Source organism: Muscardinus avellanarius (assembly GCF_963383645.1).
Source record: "Muscardinus avellanarius genome assembly, chromosome: 3".
Classification (NCBI taxonomy): Eukaryota; Metazoa; Chordata; class Mammalia; order Rodentia; family Gliridae; genus Muscardinus; species Muscardinus avellanarius.
In genome coordinates this window covers 77,069,753-77,094,444 of record NC_137788.1, presented here as the reverse complement: position 1 = coordinate 77,094,444, position 24,692 = coordinate 77,069,753, and the positions used below count along the sequence as shown (strand labels likewise).

Below are 24,692 nucleotides of genomic sequence, written 5' to 3'. Positions count from 1 at the left end.
GAATCTCAAAAAAATTCATGAATACAAAGCCAACACTAGAAACAACACTTAAATAAACCATAAAGAAGAAAAAAGCAGCAAATTTCAGAACCAGAGAAGAGATGAAGTTGATCAGTGGGTCAACTTAGCAAAGAAGAAATAATTAAAAAAAAAAAAAAAAAGATTTGAATGGAATGCCCTGGGAGCCTTGACTAACTCACTACAGAACTTTATGGAAGACCAAAGTTGAAGGTTAAAGGCTACAAGAAAGAGTTTTCCAGAGTGAAGGAAAGGCATTCTAAACATGAAGAACAATATATGTGCAAAAAGTATAAAGCAGCTGCGTGGTGGAACATAACTATAATCTTAGTACTCGGAAAGCTGGAGGATTGCAGGTTCAGAGACAGCCTCAACAATTTAGTGAGATACGTAACAACAGAATCCTCTTTCAATAATAAAAAGGGTTGGGAGGTGTAGCTCAGAGGTAGAATGGCACTGACCTCCAAGAAAGTATTAAGTAATAGAAGGCTTAAAGGATGGTCACAATTTATGTGGCTGAAGCATACTGGATATGGCAGAAAATTATGCAGCAGATAGATGATGTTAGATTTTGTCTTCTAGGCCTTAGATAATTTTGTGAGCTATGCGCTCCCAGTAAGAGTGTTCCATCAGAAGAGTGAAAAATCAGTATGGTTCTTGGAAAAATAATTCTGGTGATACTCTATGGGATATGATGAAGTGGAACACAACCCAAATCTGACTTTGATATCAACTTCTTTGAACCATTATTTTCTTCTTGCCCAAAAGAAAATAGCTGCTTTAGCAAAAAGTGTCCCTAAACTGATGATTACAAGTAAATATAAATTGCCATTATTAAGACTAAGAACCAAAATATATGTGAAAGTACATCACATTAATCCATGATCTCCTAAAATCTTTTTTTGGGGGAGGGGCAGTGCTAGGGATTGAGCCAAAGGCTCGCACATGTTAAGCAAGCACTCTACCACTAAGCTACATCCCTATCCCCCAAAATTTGTTAATAGGAATATAATAAAACAAATATTCAGTTCTAGAAGAGATAGTTTTTCAAGTCACAAAAATATGTATGCATATTTCAAGATATTAACTACATATAAAGTACTTTTGTTTCTATATGCATTGGGATTCTTTCTGAAATTTCCACAATAAGCAAAAGGTATTTTTATAACCAGTATCAAATTTAAAAAGGACACTGTCCATTCATCTAGTAAATAACTGTCTCCATGAAAATCTTAAAACTAAAGTATTACCAGCACACACTTGTAATCCCAGCACTTGGGAGGCTGAGACAGGATTGTGATTTGCAGACAGCTCAGCTACTGAGTTGCAAAGCAACTCAGTAAGACTCTGTTTCAAAAATAAAGAATAAAAAATAGGGCCGGGGATGTAGCTCGGAGGTAGAATGCCCTGGGTTCCTAAAAAAAACAAAAACAAAAAAAAAAACACACACCCCATTAAAGTATTACCTTTTTGTCTCCTTGTTTTCGTCTCCTTAATCCTGGTCTATAATCATCTCCAAATCTCAGGAAGTAATAGTAAGAAACTAGCCTCTCAATAGGATCTCGTATGACATTGATGTATATTGGCTTCTTCTTCACACCGAATCTGAAATAGAACACAGTTAAAGTACTTTTAAATAAACATTTTCATTCTGCCTAGTAGTGTCTTGAAATTACATGTAAGAAGTCTGAAGTACTGATCCTATCTGGGAAGAAGAAATTAAGTAAAACAATGTTTAGTTTGTTTAATACTTCATGATTATTTATCACAATAAAACAAATAAGAAATCAGAACTTAAAAAATTATAGGGTAACAGTGTGGTAGACTGTCCTGAGAACCTTGACTTGCAGAGGCCCTGAAAGAAACAGTTAGATATACCCACCCACCGGCCCACCACCCCAGGAAGCAGTCAAGCAGCCTGCCCTGAGTGGCTCAGCTGGCCAAGGCCCCTGGGAGGCAGGTGGGCAGACTATCCCCAGAAACTTGGCACGGAGAGGCCCTGAGAACCATCCTGGCAGTCTGTCTTGTGCACACAGACCCCAGAGGCCTTGTGAGGTGACTTGCACAGCCCTCAGACACTGATCAGTTCTCAATCTGGGCCCACTGCTGTGCCCTGGCCCCCAAGTGCCCACACTGACATGCACCCACCTCACAGGACACGCTGTGTCACACACACCTGGGTACACTGACAACTCCACCCACACACAGCCCTCAGGAACCGATGGGCAGCATGCCTCTGCTCTACACCAGTTGCACCTCACCTGTACACACCTGTCAGAATGGCTCTGCCCCCATGCAACCCTTGGAACTGACAGGTGACCCACACCTGCATCTGGGGGCCCATTACTAAGGGAAAGTCTTTTACTATGAAAGCTGCCCTATTAAATTGGTGGAGGCAGATGATCACCACACACAAAAGTATCAACAGAAGAGCACAAAAAACCTGAATCGAACTTTCTAGCAATAAACCTCAAAGAAAAGAAACTGATGAACTGCCAGACAAAGAATTTAAAACAATGATTTCTAAGCAAAGCTTATGAAATGCAAGAGACTAAAAATAGGCAATTCAATGAAAATAGAAAAATAATTCATGATATGAATGTAAAATTTAGCAAAGAGATAACATGAAAAAAAATAAAGATTTTAGACCTAAAAAAATGCAATAAGAGAAAAAATACAGCCAAGAAGCTCATCAGAAGATTTGGATCAAGCAGAAGAATTTCTGGGTTTGTAGACATCTTTCAAAATAACCTACTCAGATCAATCAACCAACCAACCAAAAGGAGGTAGAAAGCCTTTGAGATTTATACAACTTCATTATGCTTTCTGGATTTTCCTGAAGGAGTAAAGAGGAAAAAAATCACAGAAAATGCCGGGCATGGTGGTGCACGCTTGTAATCCCCGTGCTTGGGAGGCGGAGACAGGAGGATCGCGCAGGTTTGAAGCCAGGCGCGCGCGCGCTGGCTTAGGAGACCCTGTTTCCAAATAAAAAAAAAAAAAAAGTAAAAATAGGTCTGGGAGTGTAGCCCGGAGGTAGAAGGGCTTCCAGGAACCCCAGTACCACCAAAAAAAAAAAAAAAAAAACCACAGAAAATCTATCCAATGAAATAAGTTAGGAAAGTTATGAACATCCATGTCCAAGAAGCTCAAAGGTCCCCTAATAGATTCAACCAACATAACTCTCTCTGAAGCATATTATAGTCAAACTGTCAGAAGCAGAAGAGAAAGAATTCCAAAACAGCAAGAAAAAAAAAAAAAGGTCAAATCATACATGAGGAAATCCCTTACACTAACAGCCAATTTTTCAACAGAAATCTTGTGTATGTGTTTTGTTGTGCTGTTTTTTTTTGTTTTTTTTTCAGCAAGAAAAAAAAAAAAGTCAAATCATACATGAGGAAATCCCTTACACTAACAGCCAATTTTTCAACAGAAATCTTGTGTATGTGTTTTGTTGTGCTGTTTTTTTTTTGTTTTTTTTTTTTTTTTTGATAGTACTGAAGGTACTGATTCCTTCCCATATGCTAGACAAGGGTTTTTACCATTGAGCTACATTCCTAGTCCTTCAACAGCAATCTTCTAGGTCAGTTAAAAATGGGATGAAATATTTTAAGACTGGGGGGGGGGGGATTAGAAAAGCTAACCTTAAGAAACTAAGAAAAAATAAAGTCATAAAAACACATAAAAATAAAAAACTCACCAGTAGAAAAAAAAATCAAACCTATCACTACAGAAAACCATCAAACAAAAGATGAATAAGACAGGAAGGAACAAACTATATTCAAAACAACCAGAAAGAAAATTAACAAAATTACAGGGGTATATCAATAATACTTAGAGTACTTATCAATAATAACCTTGAATGGAAATGGATAAAATTACCCAACTAAAAGATATAATTAGACTGAAAGGATAATAAAACTAGACCCAAAGATAGACTGCCTAAAAGAAACTCACTTTACATATAGGCTGAAACAGAAGGGATGGGGGGAAAAAAACCAAAGCATGCAAATGGAAACCAAAAATACATAGGAATAGCAATACTTAAAGTAGATTTTAAGTAAAAAACTAAAAAGAGACAAAGAAGGTCACAACATAATGATAGAGGGATCAATTCAAAAAGAGTTTAAAAAGTACACACACACACACACACACACACACACACCTTATCTTGAAGCACCCAATCATATAAAGCAACATTATTAGATTTAAAATGAAAGATATATGCCAATACAAAAATAAAAGTTCAACATGTCACTTTCACCAATGGATAGATCATCTAGACCAAAAAAAAAAAAAAAAAAAAAACATTGGAGTTAAACTATACTATAGATCAAATGGATCTAAAAGACGCTTAACAGAATATCTGATCCAATAGCTGCAAAATATATATTCTCCTCATTAGCACATGGAACACTCTCCAAATAGACCATAATTAGGCCACAAAATGTGTCATGACAAATTTAAAAAGAAAGAAAAAGAAACCAACCACAGCATGTCTCCTATGTAATGGAATAAAATTAGAAGTCAGTAAAAGAAACTTTAGAATTGCACAAATTAAACTACCTTCACTTGATTGACCAGTGGCTCAATGAAAAAAAAAAAAAGAGGAAAAATATAAATAACATATCAAAGCTGGGGGATGTAGCAAAAGCAGTTCTGAGGGAAGTTCATAGCAATAAGTACCCATGACAACAAAATAAATAGATAAAAGATTTCAAATATTCTAATGATGCAACAACTCAATAAACTACAAACAAGAGCAAACTGAACCCAAAATTTAGAAGAAAAATAAATAACAACGATCTGAGCAGAAATAAACAAAATAGATACATAAACAAATATTAAAGATGGATGAAAGCTGGGTGTGGTGGCACATGCTTGTAATCCCAGTATGCAGGAAACTGAGACCAGAGGATAGCGGTTCATGGTTTGCGGACAGCCTCAGCTACTAGTGAGGCCCTCTGCAGCTTAGTGAGACCCTGTTTTAAAATAAAAAATACAAAATAGGGCAGGAGGTGTAGGTCATAGGTCGAATACTCTTGGGTTCCATCCCCAGACCCACACACACAAAAAAGCGATTTTTTCATTGCTTGGAATGAGAACAAAGGATTGGTTTTTGAAAAGATAAACAAAATTTAGCTAAACTAAGCTTAAAAGAGAGCAGATTTAAATAAATAAAATAAAAAATGAAAAAGGAGACATTGCAATAGATATTACAGAAATGCAAAAGTTCATCAGGGAATAGTATAAACAACTATATGCCAGATAATTAGAAAATCTAGAAAAAATGGGTAAATTTCTGGACACTGGGGATAAAGAAAACTTGAACAGATCAATACAAAAAAATGGCAAGACTGAAAGAAATCCCAAGAAAAGAAGGCTACATTGATGGACTTTACTGATCCTTAAAAAGAACTACTGTCAATTCTTCTTAATCTATTACTAAGAACAAAATTGGGGGGAACCCTTCTGAACTCCTTCTACCCTGCTACCAAAACCTTATAAGGACACAACAAAGAAGAGAAACTATAGACCAATCTCTTGCATCAATAGGATGAAAGAATTCTCAACGAAATACTTGCAAATCAAATTCAACAGCACATTAAAAGGCCATACACCCTAATCAAGATGGCTTCATTCCAGGGAAGCAACGATAGTTCAATATGTGCAAATAAACAAATGAAAATCAACCAGTCAATAAATAAATGCAAATAAATAAATAAATAAATAGAATAGAATCAAGTATAAAAATCACATGATCATCTCAATAAATGCAGAAAAAAGCACTTAATAAAATTTATCATGAAAGGTGTTTTAGTCAGTTTTTACATCATGGTGACCAAATTCCTGACAAGAACAATTTAGATGAGAAAAATTTATTTGGCTCACAGTTTCAGAGGTTTGGTCCATGGTTGGCTGGCACTGAGGCAAAAACCATGGCAGCAGTGTGCAGGGCAGAGAAAAGCCCCTTTCAGTTCACGGAAGGAGGAAGCAGAGAGAGTAACAGGACCTAGCAGGCTGAACGTAGTCCTCAAGACCACGCACTCAGTGATCCACCTCCTCCAGCCACATCCTACCTCTGAGCTTCTCTGCATTGCCAGTACCTAATGTTCAGAGATACATCCTAAATCCAAACCATAACAGAAGAAATATATCTCAACCAAATAAAGGCTATATTTGGTAAACCAAAGCTAACATCATACTGGAAAAAAAAAAGTATATTACAATGTTAAAGTAACTAAAAGAGGATAGGACTGAAATAAAAACAGATATTCGACCATGAAATGGAAGAAGAAACTCAGAAATAAATTCATATATTTACCGACAACTCACTTTGGGCAAAGGCAGCAAGAATATACATTGGAGCCGGCCATGGCGGCACATGCTTGTAATCCCTGAGCTTGCGAGGCTGAGACAGGAGGATCACAAAGGTTCGAAGCCAGCCTCAGCTACTTAGTGAGAACCTGTTTCCAAACAAAATATAAAATAGGTCTGGGAGTATAGCCCGGAGGCAGAAAGCCTCTGGATTCCACCTCCGGTTCCACCAAAACAAAAAAACAAAAAAACAAAACCACACACACACACACACACACACACACACACACATTGGAGAAAGTTAAATCTTAAAAAAATGGTGATGAGAAAACGAGCAACCTTTATACAGAAGGAAGAAAGTAGATCCTTATCTCTCGCTATATAAAAAATCAACTCAAAATAGATCAAATACTTAAAAGGCCAGAAATTATGAAACTGCTAGAAGAAAACAGAAGAGAAACACTTTAAGACATTGGTATGGACAAGGATGTTTTGGATATGACTCAGGCAACAAAAATAAAATTTGACAAATGGAATTATTAAAAAGCTTCTGCACAGCAAAGGAAACCCATCAACAAAGAGACAACCTACAAAGTGGAAAAAAAAAATTTTTTTTGGAGGTACTGGGGATTGAACCCAGAGGCATTCTATCTCCAAGCAATACCCTTAGCCTTAATTTTTACTCTCTATTTTGAAATAGGGCCTCACTAAGTAGCTGAGGCTGACCATGAAATCTTCCTATCTCAGTCTCCCGAATGCTGGGACTACAAACATGTACCACCATGCCTAGATTGGGAAAAAATATTTCTAAGCAATTAATTTGACAAAGAGTTTAATCTAGGATATATAAGGAACCCAAGTCAACAGTAAGTAGAATAAAATCCTACTAAAAATGGACAAAGTATATGAATAGAAGTTTCTCACAAGAGAATATATAAATGGTAATAAATATAAGAAAAAATGATCGACATCCCTAATCCAAGTAAATGCAAATCAAACCACAATGAGACATCATCTACCCCAGTTAAGATAACTATTCCCACAAAGGCAACACGTAACGAATACTGCTGAGGACACAAAGGGCAATACATATACACAGTTGATGGGAATAAAAACACTTTCTTGAAAAACTAGAAATAAAACTATCCAGCAATCCCACCACCGGGCACAGAGTCAAAGGAAACGAAGTCAGAATGCTGAAGAGATATTTTTTGCTCTTACATGTTTATTGCAGCCTATTCAAAATGGTCAAAATATGCAACCAAACTAGGTGTCCATCAACAGATAACTTTTATTTGTTATGTATGAAGTTGGATTTAGTGAGATAATCTATGAATTCATTCTGAAAATGAATAGGAATTATTAGTTCTGAGTTATGGAATGATTACACAGAATGAGGGGGTGGAGGCAAGGGGCCGTGACAGAAAAGTGGGCGTGATAAAACAGCATCTGGGTTGTAGAGCACAGCTGGTTAGGAAGCAAAGCTACACAGAAGGAAGAGTTAAGGTTTGTTGGTTTAGATCTTTTGCCAACCATATAGTTTGAATACATGAAAAGTAAGTTCTGTGGTTGCAATTTCCACCTTTAATCCTGGCCAGTATTTTGAGCTGTGGAGGACTTGAGAAAAAGAACAGAAAAATCCATCTCTATTCAAGGAAAATAAACTATTTTTAATTATTTGTCTGTTAAAATGATTTTCCTAGGGAAAAAAAGTATATTGGTGGAAATCTGCAGATGAGTATAAAAGAGAAAAAAGTACATAATCTGAACAGCAGGTTGATTGAAAGATGTTTTAAGAACATCAGTTTGCTATGTCAGCATCTGGGCATGTAAAGGTAAGAACTAAAACGAGGCTCATTTCTTTACAATTATGCACTGCAGAAGGCATGGACAGATGAGCAAACAACAGGAATGGCTGAAGAAAGTGTGTATTCAGAACATTTGTAAGGAACCTTGTCTATAGGCTGGACAGAGAGATGATGGCGCTGCAAGAGGGCCGAGTAGCCTTTGGGAAGGACTGCACTTGGAGACTTCAGCTTCACACCAGATTTAACATCTCTATGCATTAGTCTCACTAGAAACATTCATACCCTGTACTATACATATTTATTCTTGATTCTCTTAGCCCTAAGGGTCATATAAGCTTTCTGGTCCTAGTGGAAGTTCCCATGTCTTGCTTCGAAAAAAGTAAATGAACTAATGACATTTGTTGCTCCCATTAATGATACTGTTGTGAATAATAATTTATCTCTTAAAAGGGTATTCGTCTACTATATGTTTAATAGAATGGCTCAACTTAGGAGATGCTATTGATAAACGAATACCATAAATTTAAAAGGGGAGGGTTAACTTTTTATAATGAAACATAAAGCAACTATTAAACCTAGAGAAAAAAAATGGGCTTCAGTGAGCTCAGGGTAAAGAACTGTGAGTTAATCAACTTTTATTTTCCACACAGAAATTATGAAAGTGCCCAAGTAGATATTTTTAAACTAAAAAAAATCTAAAATTATGGCTCTAATTAATCCTATCTATAGTATCTTAAAATTGTCTACCATTAAAAAGAAAACAAAATGGTTAAGTATTTAAGGGAAAAAGGAAGAAAAAGATATATGGCCTATGGCTTGTGTAGAAATAGGCTTACAAATAGAATGTGTACTTCTTAGTAACCAGTCTGAATGAGAAAGGGCTTTTCATTTTTTATTTCCCTATCTTATTTCCTGTGGTTTGCATGACTTTCAATGTCTCTGCTAAGGCAATTGAAAAATGATGTGATTAATTATTTCTTTCACCAAATTCACCATTTTCTCCTGAAGGCAAGTATTTTAATGGACTCCACGAAATACTATGACAGTCAAGAAAATGTTCTGAATAAAGTATTTTAAAAATTGGTAAAGTGATGTTGTTTTCTTCTTCCTTACTCATTCACAGAGCATATGGCTATCAAGATAAAAGATAATGAAAAAGATACTAGTTATATCTATAACAGTTCTTGGCCATGTACATTAAAATACATTAAATACATTTCTTCTAGTTGACTTTTAGGTTTTTGTTTAAAATTCTGTAAAATCTATTAAAAAGTTTTACAGTACTTTTTTTACTTCCAACAACATGAGTCCCAGTATGAAAAGACTCAAACTCCTAAACATTCATGTCAGTATTTAATAAGATTATTCCTTTAAAAACTTCTTATACTTTTCAAATACAAAAACCTTAGCATATACCAGAGCTTTGTTCTTAGTACAAGCCTTTGCCCAAAGCAAAAGCACTCAATACATAATTTTAATAATAAAAACCTGAAGTATTAGAAACCAAGCTGTGTGTGGAAAAAATAAATCATTTAGGTGAAAGGGTAAAAAACACTCAATTCAAGGATAATGCAGCCCTGAGGGAAAATATGCATATGAATGAAGTTTATGAAATTGGTTCAATGCCTCTGCAAAGAAAAAATAATTAGTTTATTTTAAAGCTGCCTATAAAATGTTTTCAATATTGCAGTATGAATTATTTATAGAAAAATGTACATCTAACTTTAAAGCCACCACTTTATTGAAAGCTTCTGAGTACTATGTGAGGAGTCAGAAATATAAATATATCACTTTATGTATATAATATTTGGGTGATTCCTTTTAAATTATATTTTCCAAGAAAGCTAAGATTTATTATCTATCGGAGTCAGTAATATTTCATTCTATTCTTTTCCTTTTCAAATTTAAGGGAAGTGAGATATCTCCATTTTAAACTTTATAATACAATGCCTTTAAAGTTGGCAAATACATGAAGATGTGTTTATTGAAATCATGACTGCTAATTAAAAAACTTATTGAAAATGTCTAAACTAAATATCATTCTGGTATTTCTAAAGTTAATGCAGAGTATCATTAGATAAAGCTTTTGAACTGGAAGTTTTGATATTATGGCTGTATGTATACTACAAAGATGTTCAAGTAGATCCACGAGACTCAGATGTAAACGTGAGACATTCCTTCTTACCCATTTTCTGATTAGTACTTAGTATAGTACAGACTTTACAGAAGGCCACGCTTAAATATTACAAGAAGGCCTGCAGCTTTTAAACTTTTCTTGAGAGAACTGTGATAGAAATACCCCAATCCTATTCCTCCTAAAAATAGGAGACTTATTTTAAATCACACAATTTAAACACACACAAAAAAAGATTACTTTTTCAGCATTTCTTCCTCATACTCAAATTTAAAACTAAAACAGGAGAGGCTAAGGTAAACCATACTTGAATCAGAAGCAGACACAGCATCATTAACTGGGAGTTTCTTTGCTTACTCAGTTCTCAATGATGTGGCCATGTCATGATCTGACTGACTGGACTGAAATTTGGACTCTCCTAGAATAGGTTGTATAAGAAGCATACACATATATAATGAAAAATAACTTTCAAGAATATTACCTACACTTAACTTGAATTACTATAATTAACAAGAGAACTGTCAACTTATGAACACTAGAGGGCAGTAAAACACTATAAGGAATATTTAAATTATAATAAATTGCAATGGTAAATTAGTAGTTTTTGGGGAAAAATAAGAATTATAAAAATGTAATGTATGCATTCCTTTTTAAGTTACCAAAGTAGAGAGCATACTCTAGTGTGTCACTGTAGGTATAACTTACTTTGTAAAATCCAAATAAGCAATGTGTCCATGATAAAATCCTGGTTTCATCTCTTTCCAGGAAGTTATATTCTTTACAAAGCGTACCTAGAGAGGGAAAACACATTCTTTATTTAGGTACATTTTTTAAAAAATGAAATTTGATGATAGAAAATTTTAAAACAGTCATACCATTTTGACAATTATAGAACTGAAAACACAGGCTTGGACCAAGGAAAATATAGTGTAATCTGTAACTACTAATTCATCCTAGAGAGAGCTATCATCACCATGCTCAGAAAAAAAGTGATGACTCTAAAAACAAAACTGAACAATGCTCCATATAAAATGCTGTATAGTGAGTACATTTACGTGGGTGGAAGGAGGGTAGTGGTATGTATACACTCAACCACTAACAGCACCTTGCAAGCAACACTGCAGCACAGGGACATTCCATGTATATTAAATGTTCACTTCTTTATCATTGTCATCTTTTTTTGTGGTATAGGGAACTGAACTCAGGGGGTGATCTACCTCCAGACCTACTTTAACTTTTTTTAAAAAATTTTAAAACAGGGCATTGCTAAGTTGCTAAGGCTAGTCTTGAACCTGTGATTCTCCTGTCTACGTCTCTTGTTATTCAAAACCATTCATTTTTGTGACTGAACAAATAAACCAAATCCTTAAACCAATGATTAAAGAAAAGATTATCAGAAGATTTTAAGAGTTAAGAACAGATGTTATAAGCTTATTGGTAAAAAGATTAATAAAGTTAGAAATGTGGAGCTGGGTGCGGGGCACATGCCTGTAATCTCAGTTCTTGGCAGGCTGAACCAGACAGGAGGGTCACAGGTTTGAGGTTAGCCTCAAAAACTTAGCAAGACTCAATACTTGAGAGGCCCTGTTTCAAAATAAAAAGGGATAAAGGTGTAGCTAAAAGGTAGAATGCCTTGGATTCAATCCCTACCGCTAAGAAAATAAATACAATAAGCAATACATTAAAAATATGGCTTTAATCAAATAAAAATTAAAATATCTAAATATTTCTTAATTTACCAAAACCAAAAGCATATAAAAAGTTAGTTAATACGAAAATCTCTAAGAGTATAAATATAATAATTATCTTTAAAGAACTGGTTAATAAATAATTTGATAAACCTAAGTATCACCAGCTACTAACCAACACTACACAATTTCTCAAAGGAAAATGGTAAAGATTTTTCATAAGCAAATTTCTGCAAAATAAATATCAAGTAGTTAAGAAGAGACTCTGGAGATACAGTGTGGAGAAAGGGGGTGATGAGGCCCCCACCTTACTGCACTGAAGGCATCTGCAAGCTGCAGCATCAACCTCTAAAGCATAGGGCTGTCAATCACATACTCCCAACAATTTGTCAATCTTTCATTTACATTTGAGAATAGTCAGTCACATAGAGTTGTTCTGGAGCACTTCATACTGAATTAGTATCATTAAGTTAATAGCAATGAATGAGGATGAATGCTCTTTAGATAATGCCTGCTGGTATGGCAAGGAGGGGAAACTGCAGATACAGCCATATGTTAGAAAAACTCTTAGGGAAAATAGAAGGTTTGAGAAGGATTTATTTTTTAGGGGAAGCATTAGTAACTCATACACTAAGAGAAATAGAGGAGCTTTCAGAATGAAAATGAAATAACTGTACTTAATATCCTCTCTATACAAATCACACATACACACCCTTGAAATAAAATCTGAAAACCAAATGTAGATAAAATTAACTTACATTGGAAAATCTACAATTTCATTTTAGTAGACATTTTCCATTTTCCCCCATTGAAATAAAGAGGCACATAAATATGTGATTTGAGGCTCTCAAGTTCTTTCCTATTCCTCAAATAAGGCACCAAAGAGAATGAAGATATCAAATGGCAAATAAAAATAAAAAATATTAATCATCTAAAGCTTGCATCCTTAAAAACAATTACTTGTTGAACATGAAAAATCCCTGTAACTGCCACTTAATAATTTGTTACTTTATATAAACTTTGGGTATTATGAAAATCAATTCTAGTATTTCAAATAAAAATGAAGGGAAATAGAAGACAAGAAGAATAAAGGAACTGGAGATGGTGGTTAAAGGAAGCTTAAGACATAGTTAGCAATGCAGTTCTGTTTTCTAGAAGCCGAGATTTAATATGGACATGGTGGTGTAGGAGGGAAAGAAAAGTAGATGTGAGATTGCAGTCTGAGAAAATGCTGTTATGTAAGCCAAACATTAGCTAGAGAAGACCACAGTACACACTGGGGATATACTGTGGTAAAATATTCCGGTAGAAATATCTTTGCCAGTTATCCCTCTGACAGAGGACTAACATCTATAATATACAAAGAACCTAAAAGACTTTACACACACACACACACACACACACACACACACACACACACACACACACACTCCAATCAAGAATTGGGCAACTGACCTAAATAGACACTTTACAAAAAAGAAATACAAATGGCCAATAAATACATTTAAAAATGTTCAATATCATTAGCCAGCAGGGAGAGGCAAATCAAAACTATACTGAGATTCCACCCAACCCCATCAGAATAGCAATCATCAAGAAGTCAAAAAACAATAAATGATGATAAGGATGTGGAAAAATGGAACTCTTCTATACTGTTGGTGGAAATGTAAATTAGTTCAGCCTCTATGGAGATCAGTGTGGAGATTCCTCAGAACACTGGGTCATATGGATCCACCATATGACTCAGCTATACCACTCCTGGGTATCTTTCCAAAGTGACTGGAATCAAAACTACAGTAATAAATCCAGGTGTGGTGGTTCACGCTTGTAATCCCAGCATTTGGGAGGCTGAGACCAGAGGATCACGTTTTGCGGACAGCCTCAGATACTTAGTGAGGCCCTGCGCAACTCATTGAAACCCTGTTTCAAAATAAAGAATAAAATATAAGGCAGGGGGTGTAGCTTGGAGGTCAAATGCCTCTGGGTTACATCCCCAGACCCGCAAAAAACAAAACAAAACAAAAAAAACCCTACAGTAATAAATGCCTATCCCTGTTCATAGCAGCACAATTTGCGATAGGCAAATAACGAAACCAACCCTAGGTATCCATCAACAGATGAATGGATTACAAAATTATGGGCTATCCACACAATGGAATTCTATTCAGCAGTAAAGAACAAAAGCTGGGTGTGGTGGCGCACGCTTGTAATCTCAGCAGTTGTGAAGCTGAGACAGGAGGATGGCACTGGTTTGAAGCCAGCCTCAGATACTGAGTGAGGCTCTCAGCAACTTAGTGGGACCCTGTTTCCAAATTATAAAACAGGGCAGGGAGTGTAGCCCGGAGGTAGAAAGCCCCTGCATCCCCCCCCCAGTAACACACACACACACACACACACACACACACACACAATAAAGAACAAAATTTATCATTTGCAAGAAAATGGAATGACATGGAGATCATTATGTTAAGTGAGATCAGCCAGTCACAGAAAGGGTCATATGTTTTCTCTAATATGTGGAAGCTTGGGAGTAAAGGGGATACCAGAGGGACTACAGGTAATGAAGAAGAAACCTCTGGAGCCAAGAAGGTGGTCAAGGGGAAGGGGAGGGGGGAGAATGAGAATCAACGAAGGAATTCCTACCACTGGCTATGTGTACATGATGAAAATACTAATGTCAATCTTAGTACCCTGTATGGGGAAGGGGGTATGCAGAGGGAGCCAGAGTGGGGGCACCAAGTGCTGTGTGCATATATATCACTGTCAACATGATTTACAATATGATGCAAAACTGTAACACACCAGTGAAAGTATATTTAAAAATAAAAAAAGAAATGTCATGTACAAACTTCAAGTATCCCTTTTTCTTACAACTTTCTTAAGAATGTTCAACAACAAACTAGACTCCTCCAAGGATGAATGATACTTCATCCAATATAAGTCCTTCAGTGTGAGGTGAGTAGCCCAGAAAGTAGATATTATCTAGACTGTTGCCAGGGGTCTCAAATTTGAAGTTATAAATGAATTACTTGGGACTCTTGTTAAAACGCAGGTCTGGAGAAGAGCCTGGGATTCTAAGGAGTCACCAGGTGATAACCACACATATAATCCCCAGGCTACACTGAGAAGTATGCTTCAGCATTTATGGGCCCAAGAACTAGCCCTTTATTTTACCATGAGGCTTGTTTTCATAGTGCTTGCAAAAGAGGTCTTCAGAAGTTCTTAAGCGAGGTTATCCTTATATTCTGTTTCAGCGAAATTCAGGAATTTTTTTTCATAATCTTGTGTGTGTGTGTGTGTGTGTGTGTGTGTGTGTGTGTGTGTGTGTGTGATAATAGAAGGAGGATCAGAAGCAAAGGGAACCCTGCATCTTTGGTCTTACCTTTCTAAACCCCCAGTCTTCTAAGATGCCTGAAACACACTGGAACCAAGTATTCTAAGAATGACAGTTCAAATCTAATAAAATAAGAAAAAGGTCTGTGCTTCCAGATCGATTCCGGAAATAGTATAAGGGCAGAGAAGAGAACAAGACAGAAATCTTCAACTACTATAACCAATCTTGAACTCTTGTTTATAGGCTCAGAATTGTAGAGGTAGAAGGGACCAAGTAGATCCTGTACTCATATATATATATATATATTACCCCAAACTTAGTAGAGTGTAGTGGTATATGCCTATAATCCTAGTACTTGGGAGGCTGAGACAGAGGATCACAGGTTCTAAGTCAACCTCAGTAATTTAGTGATATGACACAGCAATTTAGCAAGACTCTGTTTCAAAATAAAAAAAAAAAAAATAAATACATACATAGGGCTGAGGGTATAGCTTGGATGTAGAATGCTCCTGAGTTCAATCTCCAGCACCATATAAAAAAAAAAAAAAAAGATAAAAGGAAACTAACGCCCAAGAGCCATATACCTTAGAGTATGGTCTAATGATGCTTCTATACCATTCAATTACCGTGATTTATTACTGATTAACTTAAGAGGGGAGGAAAATGAGAAAGGTTTAAAAGAAAAAAGAGAACAGACATAATTGGCATTAGGATTCTGGTCAACAAAATGGGATACTAAAAATTTCAGATTTTGTTCCCTATAAATGATAATCCCTCAGCTCTAGTCATTCAAAACTCCTCCACTGGGCTATAGTTGTAGCTCAGTGGTAGTGTCTTTGCCTAGCTTGGGGAAGGCCCTGGGGTTGATCCTTAGAATGGCAAACAAAACCCCATAACTAAGCAAAACAAAAAAATCTTCCACCTCTGAAATCTCAAGGCTCTATTGATCTCTCTTAGTGGTTTATTTCCTTACAAATGTACTTATCACCTTCACCATAATCTCAAATTCCATTCTATTCTGATCACTACTCTCTTAGAACCGTAGACCAGCCATTTCAGCAATGACCCTTGACTTACTCCATCCTCTTAGATAACCAACCTCAAGGGTTGCTGAGCATTGTTGATTAAAGAGACCAAGTCTAGATATCTATGTAGTTTTGTGCATTATTACATAAGTTCAAAACATGAGGTAATCTTACGTGAATTATTATTATTGTTAAATTCCATAGTCTCTGTTAATGTTAAAGCCTCTGACACAATCTTTTTCAAACATCCAACTAAATGAAGATAAAAGTCTACATACTTTTGTTAGTAAGCTTTCTATCACTATAACAGATACCTGAGAAAATAAATTCATAAGTTTATTTTGTCTCACAGTATAGGATATTTTAGTCCATGATCAATTGGCTCCCTTGTTTTTGGGTCTGAGGCAAGGTAGCACACCAAGGTGGGAGTGTGTCGCAGAGCAAAAATCACCAGTGAGCAAGGAGAAAAAGGAAGAAACTGGGTCCCATAATCCCCACTGATGGCATGTCCCTGTTACCTAAATCTCTCTCACGAGGACCCACCTCTTAAAGCTTCTTCTACCTACCACTAGTGCCTCTCTGGGCACCAAGGCTCTAACACATGGGCCTTGAGGGATATTTAATATTCAAAATATAGCAATGCTCGTGATATATGTGTTATTTTTATCTTTTATCTTATCACCATTTAACTAAGATAATATGGTAAAGTCTCAATACAGCTGTGGCCAACTCACAATTTGTATTAAATCAAAGGACACTAAGCTGAAGTTTACCTTCCCTTTATGGGGAAGAAAAGAGTGTTGAGCAAACAAATGACCATTAGGTTAGAGTGGTGGTTGACACTAATTTGTACCACTTGCTCTTTCAGTTGGTTTTCTTCTCCTGTTCATCCACAACTGGAACATCCTGCCAAGACCATGACCAAGGGGCTAGAATATAGAGGAAATGGAGATTAGGTGAGCAAACTAGATTATTTTATGGATTCTTACTGACTAAATTTGGTACTAATTAAAGGTAAAGTGATAAGATAAAAAGGAGTAAAACCTAGAAGTAGTATCAATAAAGTTGAAGAAATTAAAAATACTTGAAAACCTCAGGCTTGGGGAAAAGAAAGTCACCATACTAATTTTATTCAAAAAGACTTTTCATACTCTGACTGAAATATGCTATCAAGACGAATGTTTCAGTAGTAGTACTTAGATATAGTACATGAAAAAAAGTGTTTCTATGGCTAGCCTGGAGCAAATCTTAAAATCTGATTTTTGTCAGGTTTTATAACTCAAGCAGAATCAGGCTAGCAAGAAATCAAAAGGCACCTTTAGGGAAAATACAAGCAATGTAGGTAGTCGTGTGATTTATTTGCTTTTTGAATCAGACCTGAGCCCGTATGATAGGAACAAGCTAAAAAAGCACTATCACACTAATAGTAGTATCGAGACTTACATTCTTAATAGGTTAACCTCAACATTATGATTATCTGTGATCACAAAAGAACCTGCTTTCATTATCTAAAAGAGTAGAAATGTCATCCTGAGTACCCTAGCCAAATTCCCACTTCATAATTACTATCTATTGAATGAATGCTAATTTGAGTAATTACCATGTACAAAACTCTTAGTAATGCATGTACTTAAAATAAACATTTCTTGTAAGGCTCTGGGTACTTTTATGAGACTAAACCAGAGAGGAAATTTTTTACACTAAATGGAAAACTGAGCAGTGGCTGAATAAAAAAAATTTCAGCAGAAATAGAAGATAGATATCATCACTGAAGTTCAGAGCTGTGTTTTTCAACATTTTTTCAAGGAAAGGTGGGAGTTCCCAAATTACTTCAGAGGTAGGACAGACCATACTCCAATCACAGGAGTTCACTTATCCAGTCATTATTATCATGGTGTCAGGTTCAACTAAGAACTATTGGAATTTTAGCTGGCCCATTTGTTTGATCATTCATCATTCATTGAACAAAAAAATTTATTGAGTACCTACTATGTCATAAGCACTCATTTAAGACCAAAAAAATAAAGTGGTGAACAAGATAGACAAGGTTCTGACCTTAAAGAGCTCACAACAGAGGAAAAGACAGTGTCCAAATCAATATATAAGATAAGCTGATTAGTACTAGGAAGGATATAATGAGACTGACATGGTCTCAGTAACTTGGAAGAGGTATTTAGTATATATGATTGACCAGTGAGGTTTTTCTATGAGAATGGCATTTAATCTGACACTTTAAAAGGATAACATAAACTGGGCATGGTGGCACACGCTTATAATCCCTGCGCTTGAGAGGCTGAGACAGGAGGATCGCACAGGTTCAAAGCCAGCCTCGGCTACTAAGTGAGGCTCTCAGCAACTTACTGAGACCCTGGTTCCAAATAAAATATAAAATAGGGCTGGGAGTATAGCCCAGAGGTAGAAAGTCTCTGGGTTTTACTCCCAGTACCACCAAAAAGAAAAAATAAAAAAATAAAAAATAAAAGAGTGTCATAAAGGACTAAGGGAGAAACCAGGAAAAGTGTATTCTAAGAGGAACTGGGAAGTGCAGGACCTTGAAGTAGAAAAGGCTTGGCATGTTCAAAGAACCAGGCCTAGTGTAGCTTTTGGATAAGAAGCTGGAACAATAGGGGTTAGATTTAAAAGGGTCTACCAGCCTGGGTAAGAAATTTAGATTCTGTTTTCCAAAGTGATTGCACTAATTTGCAATCCCACCAATAATGTATTAGAGTTCTCACTTCTCTACATCCTCGCCAGCATTTGTTGTGTCTGTGTCTTGAATGACTGCCATTCTAGTAGGAGTTGGATGAAATCTGAGGGTAGTTTTTTTTTTTTTTTTTTTTGGTGGTACTGGGGTTCCTGGAAGCCCTCCTTCCTCCGGGCTACACTCCCAGACCTATTTTATATTTCTGAAACAGGGTCTCTTACGCCAGCACGGCTGGCTTCGAACCTGCGCGATCCTCCTGTCTCTGCCTCCCAAGCGCGGGGATTACAAGCGTGAGCCACCACGCCCGGCCTGAGGGTAGTTTTGATTTTGATTTGTATCTCTCTGACTGCTAATGATGCTGAGCATTTTCTCGTACGTTTATTGGCCATTTGAATTTTTTCTTTTGTGAAGTATCTATTTAGTTCACTTGCCATTTTTGATTGGGTTGTTTGCTTAGTACTGAGTTTCTTGAGTTCTCTGTATAGTCTCGATATTAGTCCTCTATCGGAGGAGTAAGTGGCAAAAATCTCCTACTCTGTTGGTTCTTGATTAAGGTTCTTGATAGTTTCCTTTGCTGTACAGAAGTTCTTCAGTTGTGTTTTAATGAATTTTACTCAGCCATAAAAAAAGAACAAAATTAAGTCATTTTCAGGGAAATGGATGGAAGTGAAGAACATTATGCTAAATGAGATTAGTCAGTCACAAAAAGTAAAAAGTTGGATGCTCTCCCTAATATGTGGAAGCTAGGGAGAAAAAGAGTCATTGGTAGAACTCTAGACAAAGAAGGAGAAACCACAAATAAGCTAATAAGACGACCTGAGAGGGGGTGGGAAAGGGGAAGAGGGAAATTCCTTAATGTACCTGATGTACACTCACAAACATATCAAGGCCAATCACTAAGCCAAAAATGAGAAGGAGGAAGGGGAGGGAGAGGGGTTGGGATGGGCACTGGGTAAGGGCTAAATGAGTGATGTGTGCATGTATGTATCTACCATTTTGTATTCCATTAAGATGTCTGACTACAACGCACCAATAAAAACATTTTAAAAAAAAGTAGAAAAAAAAGTATGGTCAACATTTGTACACTCTACCTAGATTCACTGTTAACATTCTGCCACCCTTTTTGCACTCATGCTCTATATATGCATATAAATGTTCATTTTCTGAACTACACGAAATCAGCAGACATTCATATTTCAGAAAAGCTCAGCATATATTATCTATGAATAAGGATATTATCATTTTTATCAAGCACGTAGTCATAGATCATATATTACATTTGGTTTCCATGGCTCTTTAGTTTCCCCGATAGTCTAAAGAAGCTGTGTCCTTTCTTCCTTTCTTGATTGTTAAAATACTGATACTTTAGAGAAGATCAAGAGAGCTGTTCTGTAGAATGTTCTATAATATGAACTTGTCTGTTTCTTCAGGATTAAGTCCAGATTAAATATTTTGGTAAGAAACATGTTTAGTTAAATTTTGAATGTTGCAGAATCTCTATATACATTATATAATAAACAAAAAGCTTGAGAGTTGACAACTATTTCAAAGGCTATCAGAGTATACATTGCTATTACACATTGAATAGTTTAATGCTAGATTAAGATATTTGGGTTTTGCCTGTAGAATTTTCTAGAGAAATAATTAAGCATAAGCAGCTTAGCAGAGTATCTAGAACAGTATGTACAAAATACGTCTAGGAAAGAGCTAGGGATAAGCATAATGACTTCTAAAACTGATACATTAGGATCTAAGTAGAGTATGTTCACATAATACCAAAATGTATTCTTAGGTGTAAACTGGACTTAAAAAAAAAAAAAAAGCCCTGGATAACAGCAGATTAAAAAAGAAGAAGAAAGAAGAGAAAAGGAAAACTCTTGAGTGGGGCATGGTGGTGCACGCTTGTAACTCCAGCATCTGGGAGGCTGAGAAAGGAGGATCCGGGTTCTTGGACAGCCTCAGCTACTTAGTGAGGCTCTTGACATCTCAGTGAAACCCTGTTTCAAAAAAATAAAGAATAAAAAATAGGGCTGGGGGTGTAGCCTGGAGGTAAAATGCCCTGGATTCCATCCCCAGGAACACACACACACACACACACACACACACACACACACACACACAATCTTTAATTCTCACTTTGAGTCAGATCCTGACTTAAGACTTCTTTCTTAGTGAAGAGCAAATTAGGTTATTTAATTCCTATTCAAGCAGCTAAGAATAGGATATAAGCACAAAAATAATATAGCACTAAAATAAAAATGAAGCATATAAGACAGGGTTCCAGAAACATTTAAAAATATTTCCAAGGGAAATAGTATAAAAATTCACATTCAGGCTGGGCATGGTGGCACCCATTCATAATCCCAGTACTTAAGAGGCTGAGACAGAAGGATCACAAGTTCGAGGACAGCCTAAGCAAAAAGTGAAGCTTTTATCAATCTAGCGAGACCCTGTTTCAAAGTAAAAATAAAAAGTAGGGTTAGGGGTATAGCTCGGAGGTTGAATGCCCCTGGGTTCAATTCCTAGTAATTAACACACACACACACACACACACACACACACACACACACACACACACACTCTTTCTCCCTCTCTCTCTCCTCTCTTTCTCTCACACACACACGAAGCTTACTAGATTGAAAGTAAAATTAAAAATTCTATCTAATATGTAATATGTTATGCACAGAAAAGGGAAAAAGAAACTATGATTTGTTTTGAAAAACTGCTTTTATGTTGAACAATAGACCAGTCTATTGTAGATATTATATCAGAGAACATTTGCTACATTTGCCATTCCTAATTAAGAATAGGTTTGACCTACCAGCTGACATTTGGAAGTAAATTAGCTAATAATTAACACTATTCCTCTACTCTGCCCTACACAAATGTTTTAAGTGGTGTTCGTCATGTAATCCAATTATTTCAGCTAGTATTTAATTTATGCTGTTGCTTCTTTTTTCCTATATATAACTAACAAGCTACTGAAAGAAAAACAGAAGCTTTAACTCATCCAATTGCAACCAGGATAATGTACTACCTACATGATGCCCATAAATGTCATATGTGGTGAACTACAGATTAGTATTTCATGAAAAAAAGTGGTTGATGCCATTGCCAGATTATCTTGTAGCTGCCAGAAGACTGCAATGCTAGACACAAAATAATTCTAAAAATTAAGCAAACAAGTTAACAATTCCTTTCTAAAAAATATTACTGAGGAAATCTGAAATCGGAGCATTAAGACATGTTCCTTTTAAACCAAGATCTATTCTGAAAAGCTGTAATGCAAATGAATTTAAAACTACATATTGTATAAAAACAATATTTAAAATGACTGCCCTTGAGAAATATATAATGAATAGTTTTTATGACCTACTTAGCTAAAAAAGCTCATGTGTTTTCTCATTTATAGAAGAATTATTTGGTTTGGCTGACAGCTGCATATATTTGGTTCTATGAAAAAGAGTAATTGAGAATCCTGCAGAGAGCCAAGAATGATATGGGCAGATGATGTGCCTTATACCATTAGTGTTCACAAGCAGCTCTACAGCAAGCAAGCCAACCTTCACCTCATATCTCAATGTTATTTTATGGCTTCAGTGTTAAAGATTATAGTTATAGTTAATAGTGAGAAAAGTCAATTCTGTAACAATAAAACAAGTTCAACTGCTTTCAAATAGATAAATATCTAACTATAGTCGGACTAACAAATATAGTTATATATACTAATAAAAAGTTACTGCCTGTTGATCCTAAACAGTATTTTCAAGTATCTTTTTCTTTTTCATGGGCTGAATTCACACCCCTTCAATGTCTACTGGGAGGACATTATTAATAATTATGGACAAAATACCAGGTCTGTGGGAAATGTTTGCTACTGTTGCTAAAGAGAGGGGTAAATTTGATTTCATAAGACAATTTTCTCTACTTTTCTCAAAATCATTTCATAAAATTATCCATCTGTTTCTCCAAAATTTCTTGAGAACTTTAAAGGTAAGATTATGTTAAAGATATATGTCACAATCCCTTGAGATTCAGGTAATTAGTCACAATATTATGTATAAATAGTCAATAAATATTTACCATTAAGTTGAAACAATATAGTAATTTTCAATTACAGGGTATCTTGATAAAAATATTTCATATTTTTAAAATGATACTATAAGAATATCAATATTTTCTTCAAAAATTTAAGTAATCATTAATTCACTTATTTTGCAAATATTTGACTATGTACTACATGCAAAAAATGCCAAATATCAAAGAATGTAAAGTTATACAAAATCGGGTTGTTCCTTTCCCCTAAGAGGCTAACAATTCACTGAGATCAGCAATATACAGCTCTTTCAAATACTTTACCCTTTTAAGATACAGAACTGGAGGATATATTCAAAAACATTTGTGCAGTCCCTAAATGGTAATTACCTGATCTTGCAACGACATCACTGGATTATTTTTGGTAGTATTGATGTGAAGAACGTGGTATTTGTTCTTTGCACACAGGTCATAAGCGATGTTGGTAAATGAGGTGCTTGCAGTTTTGGGAACTCTGTTATAAATGATCACTTTATCTTCTTCCTCATCTAAACCTGAGTCTTGCCTAGGTCCATCCATTGTATGTCGCTGCTCAATCTCTCGGACTTCGTGTCTTGCAATAGCCCTTTCTGCAAAGAAAAAGAGACGATAAGGTTTTTAATAACACTATAAGGAAGTTATGAATACTGAACTTGAACCATAATAAAGAAAGATAAAAACAAAAGCAAAAGCAAAGAACCAAGATATATGGGAAGTATGGGTAAATTGCTTAAGCTTTTTGGAGGCAATCTAGTTGATTTTAAAACAGCTTTAACCTAAAACATAATTTTCCTGTTCAAGAATTGGTAGCCAGGTGTGGTAGCACATGCCTGTCATCCTAGTACTTGGGAGGCTGAGACAGGAGGATTTCAGGTTCAAAGACAGCCTCAGCAACTTACGGAGACTCTCAGCAACCTAGTGAGACCGTTTCAAAACAAAACAAAACAAAACAAAAAAAGGGGTAGGGTGTAACTCAGAGGTAGAATGCCCCTGGGTTCAGGTTCAATTCCCAGTATCACAGACAGACAGACAGAGAGACAGACAGAACTTACAGATAACAAAAGCTTCAGAATTGCTTTTTAAGAATACATACACATACCAAGAAAAAACAAAGAATAAACAGAGTCATCATGTTTAAAATAACACAGACCAGAAAGTATTTCAGTGTAGTTCAAAAGCCATTCTACATTCTAACAATATATACAGCCTCAATTAATATTATCTTGAACACACAATTACAGTCAACATTAAAAAAATATACTTAGAAACCACTTATAAAGACTCTGAAATTTACTGCTTAAATCCCTAGTTTATGAAAGTTAGTCAAGGCAGTAATTACAAATGCTAAGATAACTTTAAGTAACAAGAGCAGAAACCCCAACACCACCAAACCTTTTTTTTTCTTTTTCCCTCCTTCTTTTTAGTTTCTGCAGTACTGGGGATTGAACCCATGCTAACACTTAACTTCATCCCTGCACTCTATTTACTTTTTAAGATAGGCTCTCCCTAAGTTGCTAAGGCTGGTCTCAAACTTGAGATCCTCCTGATTCAGCCTCCAACGTAGCTAGGATTCCAAGTATGTGCTACTATGC

General features: G+C 35.8%; 1 protein-coding gene across 2 annotated transcripts in view; it reads right to left on the bottom strand.

Annotated features, from left to right (window-relative positions):
• HS2ST1 (heparan sulfate 2-O-sulfotransferase 1) overlaps positions 1-24,692 on the bottom strand; it is a gene marked incomplete at both ends in the record, with an annotated part of 147,259 nt that overhangs the window by 13,472 nt on the left and 109,095 nt on the right. For both annotated transcript variants that reach the window (XM_080693003.1, XM_080693004.1), the window contains 3 exons: positions 1,485-1,623; positions 10,981-11,066; positions 23,452-23,690. In XM_080693003.1, the coding sequence (XP_080549129.1) occupies positions 1,485-1,623; positions 10,981-11,066; positions 23,452-23,690 (464 nt within the window). The remainder of the gene's footprint in view (positions 1-1,484; positions 1,624-10,980; positions 11,067-23,451; positions 23,691-24,692) is intronic.